Source organism: Exserohilum turcica, assembly GCF_000359705.1.
Source record: "Exserohilum turcica Et28A unplaced genomic scaffold SETTUscaffold_10, whole genome shotgun sequence".
Lineage (NCBI taxonomy): Eukaryota > Fungi > Ascomycota > Dothideomycetes > Pleosporales > Pleosporaceae > Exserohilum > Exserohilum turcicum.
The window spans coordinates 282,255-302,083 of record NW_007359915.1 but is presented as its reverse complement, the minus strand read 5'-3'; the positions used below and the strand labels follow the sequence as shown (position 1 = coordinate 302,083).

The 19,829-nt window shown below is 52.5% G+C and overlaps 9 protein-coding genes across 9 annotated transcripts; 6 read left to right on the top strand and 3 right to left on the bottom strand.

Moving 5' to 3' along the window:
* Positions 1 to 1,873: 1,873 nt before the first annotated feature.
* SETTUDRAFT_102085 (carbohydrate esterase family 1 protein) lies at positions 1,874 to 2,698 on the top strand (the record flags this gene model as incomplete). The annotated part of the gene is made up of 1 exon (XM_008023255.1): positions 1,874 to 2,698. The coding sequence occupies one exon, from the start codon at positions 1,874 to 1,876 to the stop codon at positions 2,696 to 2,698; it is 825 nt and encodes a 274-aa protein (XP_008021446.1).
* Positions 2,699 to 2,880: 182 nt separating this feature from the next.
* On the bottom strand, positions 2,881 to 4,455 carry SETTUDRAFT_174837 (uncharacterized protein; the record flags this gene model as incomplete). The annotated part of the gene is made up of 1 exon (XM_008023254.1): positions 2,881 to 4,455. The coding sequence occupies one exon, from the start codon at positions 4,453 to 4,455 to the stop codon at positions 2,881 to 2,883; it is 1,575 nt and encodes a 524-aa protein (XP_008021445.1).
* A 355-nt stretch (positions 4,456 to 4,810) lies between these two features.
* Positions 4,811 to 6,058, top strand: SETTUDRAFT_166608 (uncharacterized protein). Its single transcript, XM_008023253.1, has 4 exons — positions 4,811 to 4,960; positions 5,008 to 5,098; positions 5,174 to 5,598; positions 5,646 to 6,058. The coding sequence occupies exons 1-4, from the start codon at positions 4,866 to 4,868 to the stop codon at positions 5,743 to 5,745; spliced, it is 711 nt and encodes a 236-aa protein (XP_008021444.1). The 5' UTR covers positions 4,811 to 4,865; the 3' UTR covers positions 5,746 to 6,058.
* A 2,027-nt stretch (positions 6,059 to 8,085) lies between these two features.
* On the top strand, positions 8,086 to 9,011 carry SETTUDRAFT_166607 (carbohydrate-binding module family 18 protein). Its single transcript, XM_008023252.1, has 2 exons — positions 8,086 to 8,314; positions 8,371 to 9,011. The coding sequence occupies exons 1-2, from the start codon at positions 8,212 to 8,214 to the stop codon at positions 8,868 to 8,870; spliced, it is 603 nt and encodes a 200-aa protein (XP_008021443.1). The 5' UTR covers positions 8,086 to 8,211; the 3' UTR covers positions 8,871 to 9,011.
* Positions 9,012 to 9,205: 194 nt separating this feature from the next.
* On the top strand, positions 9,206 to 11,145 carry SETTUDRAFT_24789 (uncharacterized protein; the record flags this gene model as incomplete). The annotated part of the gene is made up of 2 exons (XM_008023005.1): positions 9,206 to 9,764; positions 10,427 to 11,145. The coding sequence occupies 2 exons, from the start codon at positions 9,206 to 9,208 to the stop codon at positions 11,143 to 11,145; spliced, it is 1,278 nt and encodes a 425-aa protein (XP_008021196.1).
* A 196-nt stretch (positions 11,146 to 11,341) lies between these two features.
* SETTUDRAFT_36163 (uncharacterized protein) lies at positions 11,342 to 11,674 on the top strand (the record flags this gene model as incomplete). The annotated part of the gene is made up of 1 exon (XM_008023069.1): positions 11,342 to 11,674. The coding sequence occupies one exon, from the start codon at positions 11,342 to 11,344 to the stop codon at positions 11,672 to 11,674; it is 333 nt and encodes a 110-aa protein (XP_008021260.1).
* Positions 11,675 to 12,063: 389 nt separating this feature from the next.
* SETTUDRAFT_101210 (uncharacterized protein) lies at positions 12,064 to 13,040 on the bottom strand (the record flags this gene model as incomplete). The annotated part of the gene is made up of 3 exons (XM_008023251.1): positions 12,064 to 12,305; positions 12,358 to 12,737; positions 12,787 to 13,040. The coding sequence occupies 3 exons, from the start codon at positions 13,038 to 13,040 to the stop codon at positions 12,064 to 12,066; spliced, it is 876 nt and encodes a 291-aa protein (XP_008021442.1).
* A 734-nt stretch (positions 13,041 to 13,774) lies between these two features.
* SETTUDRAFT_182274 (uncharacterized protein) lies at positions 13,775 to 15,377 on the bottom strand (the record flags this gene model as incomplete). The annotated part of the gene is made up of 2 exons (XM_008023250.1): positions 13,775 to 15,288; positions 15,356 to 15,377. 2 exons carry the CDS (start codon positions 15,375 to 15,377, stop codon positions 13,775 to 13,777), a joined length of 1,536 nt encoding a protein of 511 aa, XP_008021441.1.
* Positions 15,378 to 15,593: 216 nt separating this feature from the next.
* SETTUDRAFT_166606 (uncharacterized protein) lies at positions 15,594 to 18,068 on the top strand. Its single transcript, XM_008023249.1, has 4 exons — positions 15,594 to 15,982; positions 16,043 to 16,111; positions 16,168 to 17,501; positions 17,556 to 18,068. Exons 1-4 carry the CDS (start codon positions 15,829 to 15,831, stop codon positions 17,886 to 17,888), a joined length of 1,890 nt encoding a protein of 629 aa, XP_008021440.1. The 5' UTR covers positions 15,594 to 15,828; the 3' UTR covers positions 17,889 to 18,068.
* The last annotated feature ends 1,761 nt before the right edge of the window (positions 18,069 to 19,829 follow it).

The following is a 19,829-nucleotide window of genomic DNA, read 5'->3' as shown; positions in this document are numbered from 1 at the left end:
CTGACGGACTCTCGTACGTCATGTACGGCTGATATATGTACAATAGCTGTTGTGGCATGGCGAGAAGAACTAGTGGGAGGTCCAAGTTGAAAGATGCGCAGTGTGTACTAATCATCCTGCAGCAGGTGGATCTATCGTGCGGGGAAATTCCAAACGAGTACAGCCGAGGATGGATGTAACCTGTTTCGGGGTAGCTATCGTGTGTGATAAACAGCCGCCGGCATTTCTTTTCCCCCTTTCCTTGGTAATAGGTGCATACGCCCCTCAGAAGGCGGAGAAATGTGCGCCACACGCCTCAACAATAGTACGGCAAACATGTGTTCGTGTTCTATTAGGCATTCACTTGGTTACTAAAACCAAGAAGCGCTCTGCCGTCGACACTAAGTGGCACAGTGCAAAGGTAAAGGACCTTAAGCTTTAAGTTCAAAGCTTGTTCTCACTCGAACTAGTAGATAAGCTGTAAGCACGATTGTTTAGCACAACGGTTATAGGAGGTGAATGGGGAGATCTTAATAAACACCCTGGCCCATAATCAATAACCTGACCCATGCCTATGTAATATCGTTTTCGTACTGCATTACACGGAAAATCTTAAAGCCACGATCACGCTTCACACCGTCGTCAAGTACCAACTTTGCAGCCTCTCGTACTGGAATTGTCAAAACACTCCATGGACGGGCACCGGCATACTTATAGCTGCTTCGCGGTCGCGTCTAAAATCTTAGTAGACGATTACACGCAAACTAGTTGAGACTACCAGAGCAATGCCGATACCATTCCGAAAGAGGCGTGCCCTGCGACGCAAAAATACCTCTCTTCAACCCAGGACCGAAATCTTCCAGTGAGTGTCTGGCGGAATGCCTCAGAAAACCGGACGTCGGAACTAATATGCCATAGCTGTCGCTGCTGTAAACAAGCTTGGCATCTTGGCGCAGGATTCTAGCCTTGAAACAGCCACTGCTGCCTCGCCATTGGAAACACGCTCATCTTATGCCACCGCTTCCCTGTTGCTTGCTTCCTTTTGAGTCGCCCGCCGCATTCAAACGCTGCAGTCAAAGCCATACAAACAACTGCGCTGGCTTTATTGACAGCCCGCGCCCGCTACAGAACCAAAGACCAACATGGCCAGGTAAGTCGGTGAAATCCAGTGTTGTACGGTGTAAATTATCCGCGTCGAGACTGATCGTCGCCTGACAGCTACTCCTGGGTCATAGTACGGTTTCAAATATTGTGGAGTATGCCCATGCCAAGGACCGTCATGTGACATAATTGGCCGGGACATGTCACACCAGCCATGGCAGCCGTTTGACACATGCAAACGTCCGTTTGGACAGCAGAAATTCGGGCAAGCGGACTGGCAGCTAAAGGAGGAAGGCGTAGTGTGGAGTGATGTGCTGGTGCAGCGGCACAAGTGCTACTATATATTGCTCCCTCACGGAGAAATATCCCCACCGTGCCAACCAGCAACACTAACACCAAAAAAGTCACCTGTGGATCCTTCGGAGAACTGCCGCCACCACCCAAGCACTTGGCACCATTTACTTGAAATACACATGGCGCGCTTTGACTCGTAAATCTTCGCCGAGCGCGCAGTTCCATTGGTCGTCTGCGCGAATTTCCGTCAACTGAGACTGGTTCACTTGTCAAAAAACTCTTGGTATGGGTTTCCCGCATGAAGCCTTCATAGCCTGCGTTAATTTCCCCATAGTGCTTGACTCGTAAGACGAGAAGGCGGGGAGGGAGAGCAGAGGTCTGGAAGGAAACAGAGAAGGTTTCAAAACATACTTAAAGGCCGCGTGTGAAGCGCAAAACATTGATTGAAACGAAACACACAAACACACCGGGTTCCTCACCAATCGCAACATCCTCCACCATGTTTCGCTCAGCCTCTCTTTTTGCACTGGGTGCTCTTCTCTTCCTCACCTTCTTCGACCATGTCTCCGCAGCTACGGCCGGCTGTGGAAAGTCGCCCTCGCTGAACAGCGGCGTCCACACCATCACTGTCAACGGCAAGCAGCGCCGCTACACGCTCCGTGTTCCCCAGAACTATGACAACAAGCGCCAGTACCGCTTCATCTTTGGCCTGCACTGGCTGAACGGTGACATGAACGCCGTCGTCAGCAACTCTTACTACGGTCTTGCTCCCCTCGCACAGGAGAGCACCATCTTTGTTGCTCCCGACGGTCTCAACAGGGGCTGGGGCAACCAGGGCGGTGAGGACATTACGTTCCTGGATGCCGTCAGGAAGCAGGTTGAGGATGCTCTCTGCGTCAACGAGAAGCTCCGCTTCTCTCTCGGTTTCTCTTACGGCGGTGCCATGTCCTTCAGCTTGGCTTGCAGCAAGGCTGCTGACTTCCGAGGAATCGCCGTCCTGTCTGGTGCTACTCTCTCTGGATGCGCTGGCGGTAACACCCCGATTGCCTTCTACGGTCAGCACGGTACCCATGACAGCGTTCTGCCCATTGCCTCTGGACGACAGATCCGCGACCGCTTCCTTAGCCTGAACGGCTGCCAGGCCAAGAATGCTCCTGAGCCCTCAAACGGCAGCGGCACACACATCAAGACTGTCTACAATGGATGCAAGTACCCCACGCAGTGGACTGCCTTTGACGGAGACCACGTCGCGCTTCCCGGAGACAGGGGTGCCCCAAGCTTCACCCCCAAGGACGTCTGGACCTTCTTCAGCCAGTTTACCTAAGGCAAACCTTCCTGTTCTATGTAAATAAAGTTAGGGCACAAGTTTATGCATAACGAACGCATGAAACGTTTTGTGAAACGCGACAGGATCGCCAAATTGGAGGATCATACTGCTTAGGAAAGGTGTACATACAAAAAAAGTAGATGCTCGCTCTTCAAATTCAATGTACATATCAGTTGTTATCAATCCTCGACTTCAAAATCTTCTTGCTCGGAATGCTCCACCTCTGCATCACTCACTATGTCGCTTAGGATACTGCTTTCAGCGTCGCTCGCACCACTGCTTTCAGCGTCGCTCTCGTATTCCTCAACGATCTTCTTCTTTGGCCTCACCTTCTTTGTACTTCCACCTTTTACTGGGCTTGCACCATCACCCTTACGCCCACCAGTCCTCTGCACTAGATGTTCGATTGGGCAACCCTCGTCCCATCCTTCGCTGCTCTCGCCAGTGATCGCTCGGCATCTCGGGCATGTCTTTCCGTGCTTGATGAGTAGCTGATGTAACGGGTACTTCAGATGGTCGGGCACTCTGACTTCACAGTGAGCATATGTCGAGTTGCGTGTTGGTCCAGCGAATGCGCCTTTTGCGCCTGGAGCCAGGCCCGCAGGATCACTCGTTGCAGGTACCCATCCGAGCCACTTGCAGAGTCGAAAGACGTGTGTATCGACGGCGAATGAAGGTCGTTGAAGGCAGAAAAGAAGCACACACGATGCCGTCTTTGGTCCGATGCCAGGGTATTTTGTGAGGGCATCAAAAGCGTCATCGGTTGAGAGCTGGTGCAGGTGGTCCAGAGAGATGATATTCTGCTTCGCCTTTTCGATCTCTGCATGCTTATCTTCTTCGGCCTCATTAGCGGAACCAGCTGCTTTACCAGAAGATAGCAGTTCCTGGCGCCGTGCTTGGTTCTCCTCCCACACCATCTGTAGAATTTTCTTAATGTCTTTGCTCTTCACGTCTGCAAGTCCACCACTCTTGATGGCTTCGAATACTTCTTTTTGATCTGCCTGGCGGACCTTGTTCCAATCCACGCTGCCTTTGCCAATGCCTTCTTTCAGAACGCCGAATTTGGCGACAAGACCAGCAAAAGCGCGCGACGAGTTGGTGCCAGACGTTGCAGCAGAAAGACGAGTACGGATAAGAGCATCTAGGACAGACGGAACTTCTCCACAGCCAGATACATCAAGTGATGGAGCAGGAATCGTCTTTGGAGCCTCTACCTTTCCATGCACCTTTGAGAGGATACGCGTGACTTCCTCACACTCTTCCGCAGTTGGATGAGGGTAATTTGGGTAGGGTGTCTGCCCAGGCGTGAGGCCGTAGCCACCAGTTTTGCCCTTGCCCTTTTTCTTCGGGGCTTCATCGCTCGTCGTGGCTGCTTTGGAGACAAGGGTTTCAGCCTTCTCTTTCTTAGGGGTCGTGTGCTTGGCGGGCTTTCTGGTGTTCTTTGAAGCTTTTTTGTCACCATCTTCTTGCTTGATAGCAATTTCAGGAATAGCACCGAGGTTATGTGGAAGTTCGTTGGCGTCCTCTTGTTTTACTGCAGATGTCTTGGTGCGCTTGTTGTTCCTACGTGTGGGGGATGGATCCTTGGTCTTAATACGTGGAGAGTTTTCCTCTTTGACTGCTTTCCTCTTTCGGGGATTGCGTGCCTCTGGCGTTGGTGGTGGGCTGGAAAGTTGTACTGGCTCGTTATCGTGGACGGGTAGTACGTGCACAGCCTGGGCCTTTGCGGCCGAGCTTCTTGTGGTTCGTGCCATGAGCGGTAAGCGTATTGATCTGGGTAGCTGTGGCGAGCTCCTGAATGTGCCGAAGCGAGATGCTAGGAGCAGCCGGAGTGGAAGTCTGGATGCAATGACGACTGTAGTCGTGGTGGAAAACGAAGATGGCTGGTTTCAAAATGAAGCCTCTGAAGTATCTCGCGCGGCAGGTGAGTGGTGAAGTGAAGAATGACGGGACTGGGCCGTCGCAGTGAATAGTAGGGAGCATGTCATGACGTCGTCGAGGGTGATTGGAGCTCGGACCCTTGTTCCTGCTTTAGCGTGCAGCAAGACACGCCGAGGTCCACATGGCCCGCGGTCTCGCCGTCACGGCGATGCAGCTACCCCACGTTGCTTCACCTTGACTGTGTCGAGACGTTATCCCGCGACGCCCTGGACGAGACTGCATCATGGCCCACAAAGCGCCTCTGATTGTGCCCGCGCTCAAGCGACACACTGCCACGGTGATTGTTGCTCATGGACTCGGAGACAGCGGAGCTGGCTGGTAAGGAGCGCTCAGTGGTGCGGCTCTGTACACCCTGACAAGAGCAGGATATTCCTCGCAGAGAACTGGCGCAGGCGAAGCAAGTTTGAGGAAGTCGCCTTCGTCTTTCCAAGCGCTCCCGATATCCCAATCACCCTGGTTCGTGACTGATCTTCGACCCTCCGCCGCCGCCGCGGCGCAATAGACCAGCACGAGTGCTGATTCACAATTTAGAACATGGGCATGCGCATGCCGGGTTGGTACGACATCAGGTCGCTCACCAATCTCGACGGGCGCCAGGACGACGAGCCAGGCATTCTCGAGTCTCAAAAGTACTTTCACTCGCTCATCGACCAAGAGGTTGCCAAAGGCATACCCGCGAACCGCATAGTCATTGGGGGGTTCTCGCAGGGCGGTGCCATGTCAATATTGTCTGGAGTGACGTATAAGGAACAACTGGGAGGCATCTTTGGCCTGAGTTGCTACCTTCTCTTGTCAAAGAAGATCAAAGACATGATCCCAGACAACAACCCGAACCAAAACACACCCATCTTCATGGGTCATGGTGACGCCGATCAAGTCGTCGCGCATAAGTGGGGAAAGCTGAGCGCCGAAGAGCTTGAGAAGCATGGATACAAGGTCGACTTTAGGACCTACAAGTACGCCACTGAACAATCCGCACGAGATGCTTTCTAACCGCAATCAGGGGCCTCGTTCACAGCGCTGACCCGGACGAAATCGACCACCTCGAGGCCTACCTCAACCAGCAGATACCTGCACTAGATAGCAAGCCGGAGTCGGCTTGACTCTCCCACAAAACCGCCTCGACCGAGTTGACCACGGTACTGGTGATAGTGGTTACATTGGTTGTTGCTTGGTTTGCGTGGTATAGAAAGCGCGACGTACCACATGCGCACGAACATGCAGAATGACACAGGCTGTCTGGATAGCTTTTGTGCCAATTGATATGATTTCCAGAGTTGACAGATGATAGAGGGCTATGAAGTGGATCTCCGGTCGCCTGGCATCTAACTTCGCTCGTCCAAATGGATTCTGGAGTTGTTACTCGGATTCCCTTGGTCTACGGGCAGTCTGTCAGGTACAAAGAATATATATTTCTATCTACCCACTGTATTTTTGCAAGACTTGGCTTTCCTGCCATTTAGTCGTTCTTTTAGTCATTCCGTCGAGGTTAGTGCTGGTGGACTTAAGTATGACTTTTTGTCTGCAAATTTTCGCATCTTAGCCCCACCACCCACGCCGACTCTCTCATCTATGCCTCAATCTCGATTCTATTTCCAAACCTTGATCATTGCTGCCTCTTCTTTGCGATATTATCTCAGCATTCCAATACGCCTCCATCGATATCCGATATGGTCTAGTGGCTAGGATTTGCCGCTCTCATCGTAGAGTCAGCTTACTGAAAGGCGCCGGCAAGGCCCGGGTTCGGTAAGCACACCAGCTCCCCCTATTCAATTCCAATAATCGCCTAACAAATTCCCCAGATTCCCGGTGTCGGAAAATCTTCTTTTTTGCGAATATATGCTAATGTTTTAGTATTGTCAAGTGGCCCTCAACTCTTACCACTGTACATGTTTTTTTTGGTAATCATGGCTGTGGGTCAGTCCATAGCGGATGTCGCCGGTTAGAAGTAGAGTGCCCCGACCCCAGGAGGTAAGGTTCTGTTCAGCTCTCCGTGATCCTCTTTGCGTCAGCTGCGACACCCAACTCGGTATTATTGTCTTGCCGTCTTGGTTCTGGGGCATACTTTTGGAAATTGGGGCGAGACATGGCGGCCATGATATACATACATGCAGTGAGGGGTCGCATCCAGTGGCGGGCTGCGCTGACCCTGCCGATACCAGGAAGTTATGTAATGGGGTAATTGAAAGTTTGAGTAAGTCCGACAAAGGGACGACGTCCCATGTCCCCTGAGCGATGCTAAGTGCGGTGGCTTGCATGCGGGTTCGTACTTCGTACTCAACGAGTCTAGACATGCCACCAACTATACGGCACGCGCCTGACCCCAATCGATAGTGATAGCAGCACCGCAAGCAATGCCAAGCCGTGTATTAATAGCGGTTCAGAACACAAATGGGTCCCCCCGGTGTTTTCTGGAAAGCAGTTCAGGACAAAGCAATGTCCCAACAGTCAACCGGTGATCGACAAGGTTAGCCATGCTCGTTGCTCTGCAAGAACATGCGCAAAGACTGGTTCAGGGCTATCATGCGCGTGAACCAGAGTCGTGACGATTACAGCCCGAATTGCGAATGATCTGCGCTAGGCTCAGCAAAATCTTGCCGGACTCCCTTTTGTTGCTGTCCCAGGAGGACGTAGTGGCGTCCAGGCACTCCTCTCAGGATCGCAGGCTGGAGGCTATCCGTATATACATGGCCCCGACCACATCTTCCCGCCCGCCTATCGTCGCCCGCTGCCATGCGGTAGGCCGCCGCTGTCAGTTTCGTTGACGACAATTGCATCTCCCGTCCAGACGGACCCGTCAAGCATACGCCGCAAAGCTTTTGCGAGCGGATAAGAGGATATTCAGGAGTCGAGTCAGGATACAGTTAGGCAATTTACGCTAAGCGAGAGCTTAATTTCGTAGGGCGTATTCCGACGAATCCCTCTCCATCTTTTGGCTCCACATCTCACTCAGACTTTAGAAATCTGACTTGGCTCCCGTGGCAAAAAAGCAATCTGCTAGACCCGAGTTGTTGTTGGATATGGGAGGCGTTCCCCTGAGCGTCCGCCGACCATCAGCTGGCGAGCCACGCCAGCTCGCCCCTCATCCAACACAGTGGGGAAAAAAGAATCAAAAAATTACAATGGTTGGCATGATGGCTGCGCTGTCTGCAAAATGCGCGATTCTTCTGGGTGATTGTTGGGCCATGAACCTGGGAAATTTGGCACGCAACAGACATCTATTTTGGCCACCCTAGTCGTCATGCCTCCATGCACAACCGCCGTATGGGGCGTGCATGTCAGCGGAACCAGGCACCTAGCGCCGGGCCAAGACGCAGCCTCAGTTGAATCGGTGGAGCCATACGGGCGCTGATCGTGGCCGCTCATGGCGGGCGGGACAAATACGAGAGGGCGTCGTGGTTGTTAAAAAGCTGGGTCTCCCTTATCCTTTCCGCCCGTCATGTCGCAATCCAACGTCTTGGACTTCTAGCATATCTTCGCTCGTTCGCTCACTCCCTCGCTGAACCCGGTGCGCATCTCTCGCTACTTGCTTTTAACTAAGTCTAGTCCATCACTTAATCATATTCATAATGCGTTTCTCCACTTTCGCCCTCGTTTCCCTCGTTTCCGGCGTCTTCGCCGGTAACTGCGGTCCCCAAAACGGCAATGCCAGCTGCGCCGCCAGCGAGTGCTGTAAGTTTGTCCTGCATGTTCAATTCATGTTATGCCTTTACTAACATGGCCTCTAGGCTCGCAATACGGCTGGTGCGGCACCACGGCCGACCACTGTGACCCACAGACGTGCATCAAGGGCTCCTCTGGTTCCGCTTCCAAGTGCAAGACGTCTAGCAGCTCCCCGTCAACTGGTTTCCCCGCCAGCGTCCCAGAGATTGACGTGTGCGGCCACGCCCAAGGCGGTGTCAGCTGCCCCGGTGCCGGTGCCAATGGCTACTTCTACCGCTGCTGCTCCTCGGCCGGCCACTGCGGACCCAAGAACGACATCCAGGACCAGGCCTTATACTGCGGTACCGGATGCCAGGCTGGATTCGGAAAGTGTGACAAGCAAAAGGTGCCTGCTGAGCCCACTGCCCCCAGGGGTACCGCCCAGAATGGCGAGAGCTGCGGTCCTATTGTCAACAAGAAGTGCGCTTCTGGTCTCTGCTGCTCTGGGTCCAACTTCTGCGGTACTGGCAAAGACTTCTGCGGCTCTGCCAACTGGTGCCAGAGCAAGTGGGGAAGGTGCGACTAAGTGTGTTGAGCAAGAGAAGGATACTGTATTAGAGCAAACGTATTCAGCCATCAAGCTCAGAGAATTGGGTATAGAATCAGGAAGACATATTGCTAGTTATGACGTAAAGTCATACACAATACAAAATCCATACACCCAAGCATTACGTCCATATCTCTACAGTTTACTAGCCGACTCTTCGATATTTCCCTTGTTCTCGTTTGGCTTAACCAAAGGAACAATCCCCCTCTTCACTGATTATTATCTCACAGGACAAACGCCAGTAGCGTAACAGCAGTCCTTTAAGCACTCGCCAACATGTCCCCAAGAAACATGACCACCACCGGCAATCCACCATGTCAAAGCACGCCAGGTCCTCTCGAGACGCCGAACTCGTCTTCCACGGCAACGGCACAGTCCTAAAGCCCAACCACATAACGCGATACATCTACCCCTCACTCTGCGACTACCCCCTCGGCTGTCTACGTCTCCAACCCCCCGCCAACGCCTCTTCTCGCGCGCGCCCCCAAGGCTCCGGCTCCTGGGGCCCCGACGGCCACAACTTCCTGACAACCACCAACACGCCCTCGCCGCCCACGCACCCCGCCTTTCCCAACGAAGCCGCCTTCTGCCGCTGGTCGCGCTCCCACCTGGAAAAAGAAAAGAAAAGCTCTAATCCACTTGCGCGCGCCATGGCGAGGATCTCAAAGTTCCCCGGCAACACGTTGCTCGAAAGCGGCAAGTTCCAGCTGCGGCGCGGCGAAAGCATGGTGTATGTGGTCAAGAGAACGAGCTGCGTGCTGCTGGAGGACACTGAGAAACAGGGGTTTGGCCGCGAGGAGGAGCGGTACATGGTTGAGTGTGGGAAATGGAGGGAGTGGATGCCGCCCATGATTAAAGGGTTGGAGTACGATTGTTGGTGGGTGCGGCTACATGTAAGTGTTATTATTATTATTATCATCGCTTTTTAATGCTGTATTGCCATATGCAAGTGGGTATGGTACATGAGTGAGTAGGTGCAGAGCTAATTTTGCCATTATGGAATAGAGTTTATTCCAAGCGAGTTACGACCGAGCGTTCTTCCATGCGAGAGAGCAGTTGGAAAATGTGCTTGGGATAGCGCCTCCGATTATAAAATGGTAAGTCAGCCCAGTGTTCATGATGCATTTCACTCTCTTTCTTCAGAACCAGCAAAGGTCAAGTTTTCATCAATCAAATTTTCCCTTTTCAGAGGCTTTCTTTTTCGTCATCTCATAAACAAAAGGCATCCAAGACCCGATATTGAGGCCCACGTGACCATCTACCACGACACGCCTCCCCCCGCGCAAGTAAAGTTCCTAGGCGACGCCTGTCTCGCCTGCAGTCGAACGTGGTTTACAGAAAGCGAATACGCATGTCGCTTGCCGTGTGGGCATTTTCTCTGTTTAGAATGCCTAACCACGCATATTGATAGCAGTGCTGGTATGTCTCTCTCTCTCTCTCTCTCTCTCTCTCTCTCTCTCTCTCTCTTTCTCTCTCTCTCCATTGCACCTCGAACCCTATCCTACCTCTCTACAACTCACTCACACAATACACAGGCCGCGGCAAACTGCAACCCAACGAGGCAGACCCGCTCACAAAATTCTTCCGCTGCATGCACTGCAAGACGCTGATCCCGCACACCATCGACCGCACGATGACGCTGCTCCCGCGCGAACTCAATTTCTGGCGCTGGAAAATCAGCATGCGGCGCCTGGAAAAAGAAGCAACAGAGTACTGGCTTGTGCGCCTGCAATCCCTGCCTCACAGCGGCTGGTTCCCCGATATACCGCCCGACTGGGACGCCGACCGCCAGGCACGCTGTATCCGCGTCTACGTGCGGTATGCCGACGCGGTAGCCTTCATGGAGCAGGTTCCGATCAAAGTGTGGAGTATGCTTCCATATGGATTTCGCCTCGACAATCCCGTCGAGTCCGTGGAAGCGCGTGCGCTGCATGATGCGTTGAAAACCGCACTCCGGGCGCTATCGATCAGCAGGAAGACGTTCAATACAAAGGAAATAATGGAGCACATGCTGCGTGTGGGCAAGACAGCACTCAAGCCTGTAGTCGTGCAGGATGCAAGCGCGCGGCTGGGTAATCCCGTCACGCCGCCCGGGTACGAGGCGTATCGCGATTTTCTGTGTGAGTGGACGGCGAGGGGCGTCTTCATGTGTCCGGTGGGCAGGATGGATCTATTGGAGTTTATGCATAAGATGGAGGTGAATGCCGAGACGGCTTGGTGGAAGGATGAGAGGGATGTGTTTTTTGATCCGTAGGTGGGGGGCTCCAGACTTGTTTGTTTGGCGGCTTTCAGCAAGGAGTGAATGTGAATGTGAAAGTGAAAGTGATAAAGAGCCTAGCAAACACGTCCACACAAAACAACTATTTTTTTTTCTCTTCTCAAATACAACTTCGTCTTGTTCGGATTTCTCTACCTTGTCCACCCACACCCCCAATCAACTCCACTCCACCATGGGCAACGCAGTCTCGAACTTCGTCCAGAAAGCCGTCGAAGCTGTCAAAAATACCGTGTCAGACATGTTCCGCAGCATCGCGCCCCCAATTGTCCGCTACGTCGTCGAGCATCCGATTCGCACTCTTGGCCATGTAGGCAGTGCTGCTCTCCTCGTGGCCCCTGGCATCATTACGGCCCCGTTGCTGGCTGTCGCTGGTTTCACGGGAAGCGGGGTTGCGGCAGGATCGCTTGCTGCTGCCGTACAATCGGGCCTGGGAACTGTGTCTGCAGGAAGTACCTTTGCCGTCTTGCAGTCAGCTGCGGTGAGTGTTGATCACATGGTGTTATGACATCTGGTTAATCGGAATAGATGGGCGGGTATGGCGCCGGCACAGTCGCGGCGGTTGCAGGAGGCACTGCTGTTGCAGCTGAAGCTGTAGGAGCTGCTGCTCGCGCGGGCGGAAGAAAATAAAGAGTAGCATACGTTCACACACAAACAGACTGTTTGGAAGCATCTATGGGAAGGTTTGGATCGCGTCACAGGACTATGATTCGACATGTATAGTCTTTCCATCGCAGTGGAACCTTGAGTCCTCAGTAAATTCATCATACCACTACCTAATATAGCGGGGAAAGTTTTCCCAGGTCTCAACCCAGAACATACTATGCTATCATACATCGTGAAGCCCACAATAGAGCCGATTAGAAGAAATCATAAGACACCATGATACCAATCAACTTAGTTGCCGACTTGGATGGCATAGCCGCCGTCCACAGTGACCGTCTGACCGTTGAGGTACTGGCAGCCCACTGCAAACAGAATAGCAGCAGCCATGTCCTGGTCTTTTCCAGGTCGCTGGGCAGGAAGACCCTCCTTGTGCTCTTTGGGCATCTCGCTCTTCTGGTTGTCATCCCTGCTTTCCTGGGTAGTCATTTCCGAAGGAAAGACACCCGGGGCAATTGAATTGACACGAACTTTGACTGCAATGTGTTAGTCTCTCGTGAGTCAAGTCTCGTGCCCAATGTGACTTACTGCCGTTCTTCGCAATCTCAGAAGCAAGCATCTTGTTCAGATGAACAGCGGCACCTTTGCTGCTGTTGTAGGCAAAGTGGCCTTGTGAGATGCGAATGTGTCCTGAGATGGAGGTGATGTTGATAATGGTTCCGGAGTAGTCCTTGTGAATCTCTGTCGACTTCTGGAGGAGGGGGAGGAAGGCTGTGCTCATGAGGAAGGGTCCAACAACATTGGTTTGGTAGACGTCGAGCCATTCCTTTTCAGTAGTACCGTCAAAGAGCTTGTCGACTAGCTCTTCTGAGCTTCCCTTGACTTCAGTCTTGCCTGGTGCAATTCCAGCATTGTTGACTAGGACACAGAGGCACTTCTCCTTCGACTCAATCTCCTTCTTGATCTTGCTGTATCCAGTTAGTACTGAGAAATTACACAACAACTAGTAATACTCACGATACACCCTCCTTGGTACTGACGTCTCCAACGATTGGGATGATTTGGCCTGCAATGTCTTGTCCATGCGCCTCGACAACCTTCTCAAGCTTCTTTTCCGTCCGACCGACAATGTACACCTTCATGCCATTGACAGCCAGAGTCTGAGTAATCATGAGGCCGATTCCGGATCCTCCTCCAGTAACCAGAGCAATCTTGTCCTTGACATCAAAGACCTTGCCCATCTGGAGCTCAGGGTTGTTGGAAGGAGGCATGTTTGCGTAGTTGCGTCGCTGGATGTGCCGTTGAAATTGAGTTGAGATTTGCTTTGTGCGTTCAATTGGTTGTATGAAGTTTTGATTCGTTGTGAGTAAGGTGAAATGGCGTGGTGCTGAAATGGTGATATAGCGGGCAAACTGGTGTGCCCTGACGTCACGGTGTGAGCACCGCGAAGCAAAACGCGTCAATGTGACGTGCGGAGCTTGAAGTGACATTGCAGAACAACTCGACATCAAATTGATGGAGATCTAGACATGAATTGAATGAAAGTGGCGAATCAAATAGGAGTGGTTTGTGGTTTGAAGGAAATGCACGCAAAACGATGTTCTGGACGCACGCGTTGAGGCCTTGAAGGAAGGTCATGATGAAATCACTAGCCTGACAGATGGACCCACACGCGGTGTCACGTTTTTATCACCACTTTGCTGTAAGTGTATGTTAATTGAGCTTGCTGGACCAATGTTTCGTAGTCGCGTATCTGTAGGATTGGAGGTGTGCTGTCACCGTTGTCCCTGCTCTTTGACGAAGGTGTTAATTATGCATATATTTCAATCATAACATTTTATCAACAACTCAGTGACCTATAGTTTTATTAGGATATGGCCTAGCAACGAGAATGCCGTGCCAAAAAATAGAGGAAAACTTTTACCTGCCTGCTACTAAATCAAGACGGCACATTTCTGATGACAGAGACCAAGATAAAATGGTAAAGGCTTTGTAGAGCAGGATTTCATCCAAGTCCTGTACATACTCTGGCCTTCAGCAGGACGTTGCTAATCTCAAGGTGCTCTCCCCACTCGTTACCATGTTTAACAAGACCAGGGAATGCGCAGAAGAGGAATGTCCGGTCCGTCTTCATGCTGGAGTCGTCGTCCATGGTAGGGTCGACATCGTTAATAGCTTCCATTGTACGGTCATCAAAACACATTGTCTTTTCCTGGTTGCGGAAGAAGAGCAACTGGTATTGCGCTTTTTGAAGGGCGAGCGTTCGCTGCAGATCTACAGCTTGCTTGAGAATCCCACTCAATCCCAATTGTGCGCTCGAGGAAACATTGATAGATGTGAGCGTGAAGAGTAGATGGCAGATGTCTCCAAGAACACGGTGGAGAGACTGCTCTCTTACTTTGGCGAAGTCTTGTTCTACTTTGCTGCACTCAAGAACCTGTATCGTAGCACGTTTCCATTCACCGTAGGCAGCACCACTATTCTGTACCTGATCTGCGAAGGACCAGAGTCCCGCCAGCGATGCTGGCAGCCCGAATAATAGGGGGCTCTCGAAAACGGACATGAGCGAGTTCGAGACGATGGCTTGATATAGGGCAAGCTTGTCCGCGCCCTGACTGCCCGCCCTGTATTGAGGATATATTGTGCGAAGAGTATCTTGTGTCTCCTTGGGAATGTTTTCAAAGTCAGGCTTGGTCCTCCTGAAATTTGAGACGGTCCATTCTCGGAAGCGATTTGCCAGCTCGGAGAAGGATGCCACAAGGTCGCTGTCTGTGGCCTGTGACTGCATCCTTGTGAGGGATGATATGCTCGACTTGAGCGAAATGATTTGCTGGAGCCTTTCTTGAGACTCTTTCTCGGCAGCATGCAGACGCAACTGTACATCCACCGACGACTCTGGTCGAGTAGAAGTCCCCTGAGCTCTGTCGGGAGACACAAGCAGCTCCTCGAGCTGTGCCACTCGACAACGTAAATTATAGTTTTGGCGCACGAGCTCTTCACTTTCGCGCTGTACGGCATCATAGGTTGTGCTCTCCCAGACATGGCTCGAGTCCTCAAGGGGCAGGTTTTCCGCATTTGAACGTGATGCATTGAGCTGCCGCCTTAAATCGTCAATGACATCCTGGTCGGCTTGTCTTTGGGTTTGCGCCTGGGCCAGCTCTTCTCTCCATGATACTTGCTCCTCCTCGGCCATGGCTAGGGCTCTTTCAAGATCGGCGATTCTCTCTGCCGGTTTTCTATCTATAGCATCGTCGCTGGGAGGTGGTGGTGCATTGTCCACATCGGGTGCATGCTGCCTGTTAGGCCCCCCGGGCGGAGTATCCTTTGGAGGCTCACCTGTACCTCCAGTCCGGGGCTTGAGCATGTCATTAAAGGGATTCCTGCGACGGCGGACTTCCTCCTTGGGCGTTTGAGGCGCAGCTACGGCGGCTTTTGGCGGGGTAGCGGCCGACTTGGAGGGCCTCGGAGACCTCGACGCCATTCTCACGCTGCGCTTCAACAAAGGCCGGTGGGAAGAGTCTAACAAGGTTAATAATAGTACAGTAGAGAGACTGCGGGTGCGGGTGCTGGGGGGGTGGAAGCTTACCAGAGCCCGCTTGGTCGGTCATGATGAAAGACCGAGCGTTCCGATTTCAGAGCCGCATCGGAATCGTCATGACTGCATGCGACTACTGTGGACAGGCTGCGCGAACTGTGGAACGATTGCACTTGACGATGTGACGACTGAGGTGCAGGCCGTGGACATGTTTAGCGACCACACGATGATCGCCGCCCCTGCACCGTCGTCTGCCTAACGCGGGCGGCCTAGGTACCGACCTCCAGGCTTCAACATGCCATGCCACGACACTGCCCAGCCCATCTCATGCCGTGTAGGCAGACACATTCGTGACACCGGCGTCTTTTGCACGCGCTGCTGTATCTCGATGAGGCTCCTGTCTGCCCCGCGTGAAGGATTGAGCCCCGCGGAGCTGCCCCACGCGCCGCCCACGCGATCCTTTCCACGCCAACCGCATCGCCACGGCCAGCGATAGAACCGCGATAGAGCAGTGGGAGCATACGATGAAAAGCACATTCCCTGCCCGAGGGAGCAGCATACCCACCACCTTCAACCCACGCACCAATGGCAGCGTGGTCGCGAGCAGCGTGCCCTTGAGCAGCACCACGGCCAGGGACAGGCTCGTGGTGGGTGTTGATTTCGGGACGACATATAGCGGTGGGTGGCACCCGAGGCCATGGCGACGGCCCGTTGTAAATGGAGGCTAAAGATTGACAGGTGTGGCGGCCGTATACAGTGCGACTCCGGACGATATTGACATCATCAAGACGTGGCCTGGAGGGAACGGTGAGCTCTTGTGCATCCAGCAATCCATATCCCACCACTCTGATATACGCCCACAGGCATTACCTCTGACAAGGTGCCTACCGAGATTGGCTACAGCGAGCCTTCCGCACAAGATGGCTCGACTTCGTCGCCCAAGACGCCTACAAGGCCCGCGCAAAACATCAAATGGGGCTTCCAGTTCAAGCCAGAAGAGACGCGTCTGCGGTGCATAAAGCTCTTCCTCGACCGGAACCAGAAGCTCCCCCACTTTGTATCGCCGCTGGAGACGGCGGCGCAGCTGCGCAAGTACGACAAGACGGTCACGGAAGCAGCCTCGGACTACCTCTCGCAGATCTACAAGCATACCATGGAGACATTGAGCAGGAGATATGGCGAGACATTCATCAGCCTGACCAAAGTCGAGTTCGTCTTGACTGTGCCCGCCGTGTGGTCAGATTCGGCCAAGGATGCGACGCTCAAGGCGGCCGAGAAGGCTGGCATGGGCAAGAGACACGAGTTGAAGCTCATATCCGAGCCTGAAGCTGCTGCGGTATACACGCTGAAAGCCATACAGCCCAACCACCTCAAGGTTGGCGACAACTTCATCGTGTGCGATGCTGGAGGAGGCACAGTCGATCTGATCGCCTACAAGATCATCCAGCTATCCCCTCTGCGCGTCGAAGAATCAGCAGTCGGTACCGGTGGTCTTTGTGGCTCTACCTTTATCAACTACCGCTTTGAGGAGCACGTCAAGCAACGCATCGGGGCCGAGCGGTACACGTGGATGCGTGAAAAGAAGGCCAAAACGTGGAACATGGGCTCCAAGTACTTTGAGGAATTCGTCAAGCGCAACTTCAACGAGGAGGAACACAACGAAGTCAACATTCCCTTTCCAGGCCTTCCGGATGATGAAGAAGCGGGGCTGGACTCTGGCTTCCTTGTCATGAGCGCTGAGCAAGTCAAGGACTTGTTTGACCCTGTTGTCGAGGAGGTGATACATTTGGTAGAGGGCCAGGTGGAGAGTATAAGAGAAAAGGGAGGCCTGGTATGCGGCATCGTGCTAGTTGGCGGCTTTGGGCAGAGCAACTACCTTTATGGTCGGATGAAGTCACACTTTAACAGCGCGCCGCCGCCACCGTATACCGAGAGACCGACTCATATTGTCGCGATTGACGCGCCACAATCCATTGAGATATACCAACCCATACACGCCTGGACAGCCGTTGTGCGGGGCGCTGTGCTAAGGGGCTTGGAGGGCAACATGGCCATCAGCCGCCGGAGCCGCTGGCATTACGGCACAAGCTACGCAACTGTTTTCGACGAAGCCAAACACCCCATCTCTGACCGCTACTGGAGTCTGCTCTGGGAACGCTGGATGGTGTCCGATCGAATGCAATGGCACATTGCAAAGGTAGTTGACACATTCTTACTGGATACCCGGCCGTGAACTGACACATGAACCCAGGGTGCCCAAGTGTCTGAATCCCGTCCTATCTCCTTTCACTACACGCGCAACTTCCGCCCCGGGCAGTCACTCGTCGTAGGAGACGACCTCATTGCGTGCGACGCAGACGTGGCACCTGACTCCCACACCAAAGGGCTAATCAAGGTGTGCACGCTGACGACTGATTTGAATACGGTGCCCAAAAGCCTATTTACGCGCCTGACCACGACAAAGGGTGTAGAGTTTGACAACCTGGACTTTACGCTCGACATGCGCTGTGAGAGTGCGGGCCTGGTGTTCGAGCTCAAGGTTGATGGCGTGAGATATGGAGGTGTATCTGCAAAGTTTCATTGATGACGTGGGGGGTGAGGGAAAGAACATTCTGGGCGGAAGAATTAGGTAAATACACTTTTGCTAGTGTTTGCCCCATGATGCTGGACCTTGGCTTTTTTTTTGGAGGGGGGGGGGTCTTAGCAAAATGTAAGATATAGCTTGGTATCTGCTTTTTTTTTTGAAACTAAGTCCCAAAGTAATAGCACCTACATATGTGTCTCCATCTAAAACCGGAGGCTATTTTTATCGATCCTTGCTCGCACATGGGGAAACCTTAGTTAGTACTATACGATGTAAGACGACACAAGCACACCCCATGTGCGTTATCGGTGGGTTCAATTTTTTTTTCCCTAACTAAAAGTAAGCCCCATGTTCCATGTCCGTCGCCGGGGCTAAGTCGTGTCTGTAAAGAAGCCTTTTTTTTTTGCACAGGTCACGCGAAGAGTGGTGGGATTACCCTTTGCTTCTTCTTCTTCTTCTGCTTTTTTCTTTCTCTGTTGCTTCGTAGGGCTCCCTGCACCTCCTTGGCGATGACGACTAAGCTTAGCAAATATGTAAGCTAACTAGTAAGTAAGTAGTTTGTGTGTGTGTGTGTGTGTGCCCTTGATTCATGTTGGACATGGCTCCTGGATAACTTTTACCATTTTTTTTCTTCTTCTTTCGCTCTCGGTTTTCTCTCTTTATGTGAGATTTGGTGATGTGAGATGTTCGCGCTTCACAGCATGCATGATCCCTTCTGCAATGCATGCATGCAAGCAAGCAAGAAAGGGGAAATGATCGGTCGTATACCGAAGTACGCACGTGGCTGATTTTTTTTACTCATCCTTCTGTTTCATGCCTCGGCGGATAATGGCGTTTACCGTATCATGCTTACCGGCCCTGTTTCTTGTTTGTTCCCTTGTTGGTGGGTTGGCTTACTTGATATTGTCTCTCTCTCTCTCTGTCTGTCTCTGACTTGGGGGCAAGGGGAGGGTAGGGGTAGGGGGGTGGGGGTGTGGGTGTGTGTGTGGCTCTCTCCCCGCAATGTACGCTAAACATAACATTACGTGATTACGTAGCAAAACCAAATTATCAATGTTTTTATATTTTCTAGTCGCCAAACGAAGCAATCAAAAGGAATACGCCAAGAAGCATCCACACAGAAGGAGAAGAACATTCGATACATATATTAAGGGCAATATACATCCATATTACAGCATTGCTATTGCACTAAAGTGTCCAGGGCGGGCGGACGGACGGACACATACCAACATACACACAGACACGGTCCTTAAATCCCTAAATAATAGTGTGGGTGGGTGAACGTGCAACGGAGCCCGTATGCACAGGACGCAAACACCGAAAAAAAAATGAGAGAGAAGATATTATCATCAGACATAGAGAGTATCGTGCTTTCACGTGGAAAAATAAACCCATTCGCCCAAACTGCCCACTCCCGACGCCCACTCCCCCCACCCCACACACACACACGCACCCCCAAGCTTTCAGTCTAGGCCTCGCAGGGCCCGGAGCAGACCTCATGGATCCAAATCACTCGATAACGTGAAGCACACACTTACCCTTTGCCCCCAGAACCTTATTCTCATAAGCACTTGATCAGATTGTCGCCGAAACCCGCCCTTTTTCTTTCGCATTCGCATTGCAGACGCAAAACGAACACGAAAGATGCAACTTTAGGCGACTGAAGTTCGGCCATGGCGATGGAGGGGTTTGCCAGACAGATCAGAACAGGTAGGATAGACAGCCCATCACCGTCGTTGGGGAGCCCAGCACCCGCCGTCGGCGCCGTCGCCGTGCGCCCGCCGCCGCGCTGCACTCTCCGAGCTTACACATAACCAAGCTTCTTACCTTTTAGCAGACCCTGATGTTGGATAACGATAGCCCGGCCGCCTATCTGCGCCCTCTGTGCCTCTCTGTGCCCCTCTCTCTGTCTGTCTGTCTATCTCTCTCTTTGAGTGTGTG

Excerpts from the sequence above, each read along its gene's own strand:
- SETTUDRAFT_166608 (XM_008023253.1), top strand. The coding sequence starts at position 4,866 with ATGGCCCACAAAGCGCCTCTGATTGTGCCCGCGCTCAAGCGACACACT. Across the intron at positions 5,099-5,173 it reads CCGATATCCCAATCACCCTG|AACATGGGCATGCGCATGCC; the intron begins GTTCGTGACTGA and ends TTCACAATTTAG. Across the intron at positions 5,599-5,645 it reads GTCGACTTTAGGACCTACAA|GGGCCTCGTTCACAGCGCTG; the intron begins GTACGCCACTGA and ends AACCGCAATCAG.
- SETTUDRAFT_166607 (XM_008023252.1), top strand. The coding sequence starts at position 8,212 with ATGCGTTTCTCCACTTTCGCCCTCGTTTCCCTCGTTTCCGGCGTCTTC. Across the intron at positions 8,315-8,370 it reads CTGCGCCGCCAGCGAGTGCT|GCTCGCAATACGGCTGGTGC; the intron begins GTAAGTTTGTCC and ends CATGGCCTCTAG.
- SETTUDRAFT_166606 (XM_008023249.1), top strand. The coding sequence starts at position 15,829 with ATGAAAAGCACATTCCCTGCCCGAGGGAGCAGCATACCCACCACCTTC. Across the intron at positions 15,983-16,042 it reads TTTCGGGACGACATATAGCG|GTGTGGCGGCCGTATACAGT; the intron begins GTGGGTGGCACC and ends AAAGATTGACAG. Across the intron at positions 16,112-16,167 it reads GACGTGGCCTGGAGGGAACG|GCATTACCTCTGACAAGGTG; the intron begins GTGAGCTCTTGT and ends ATACGCCCACAG.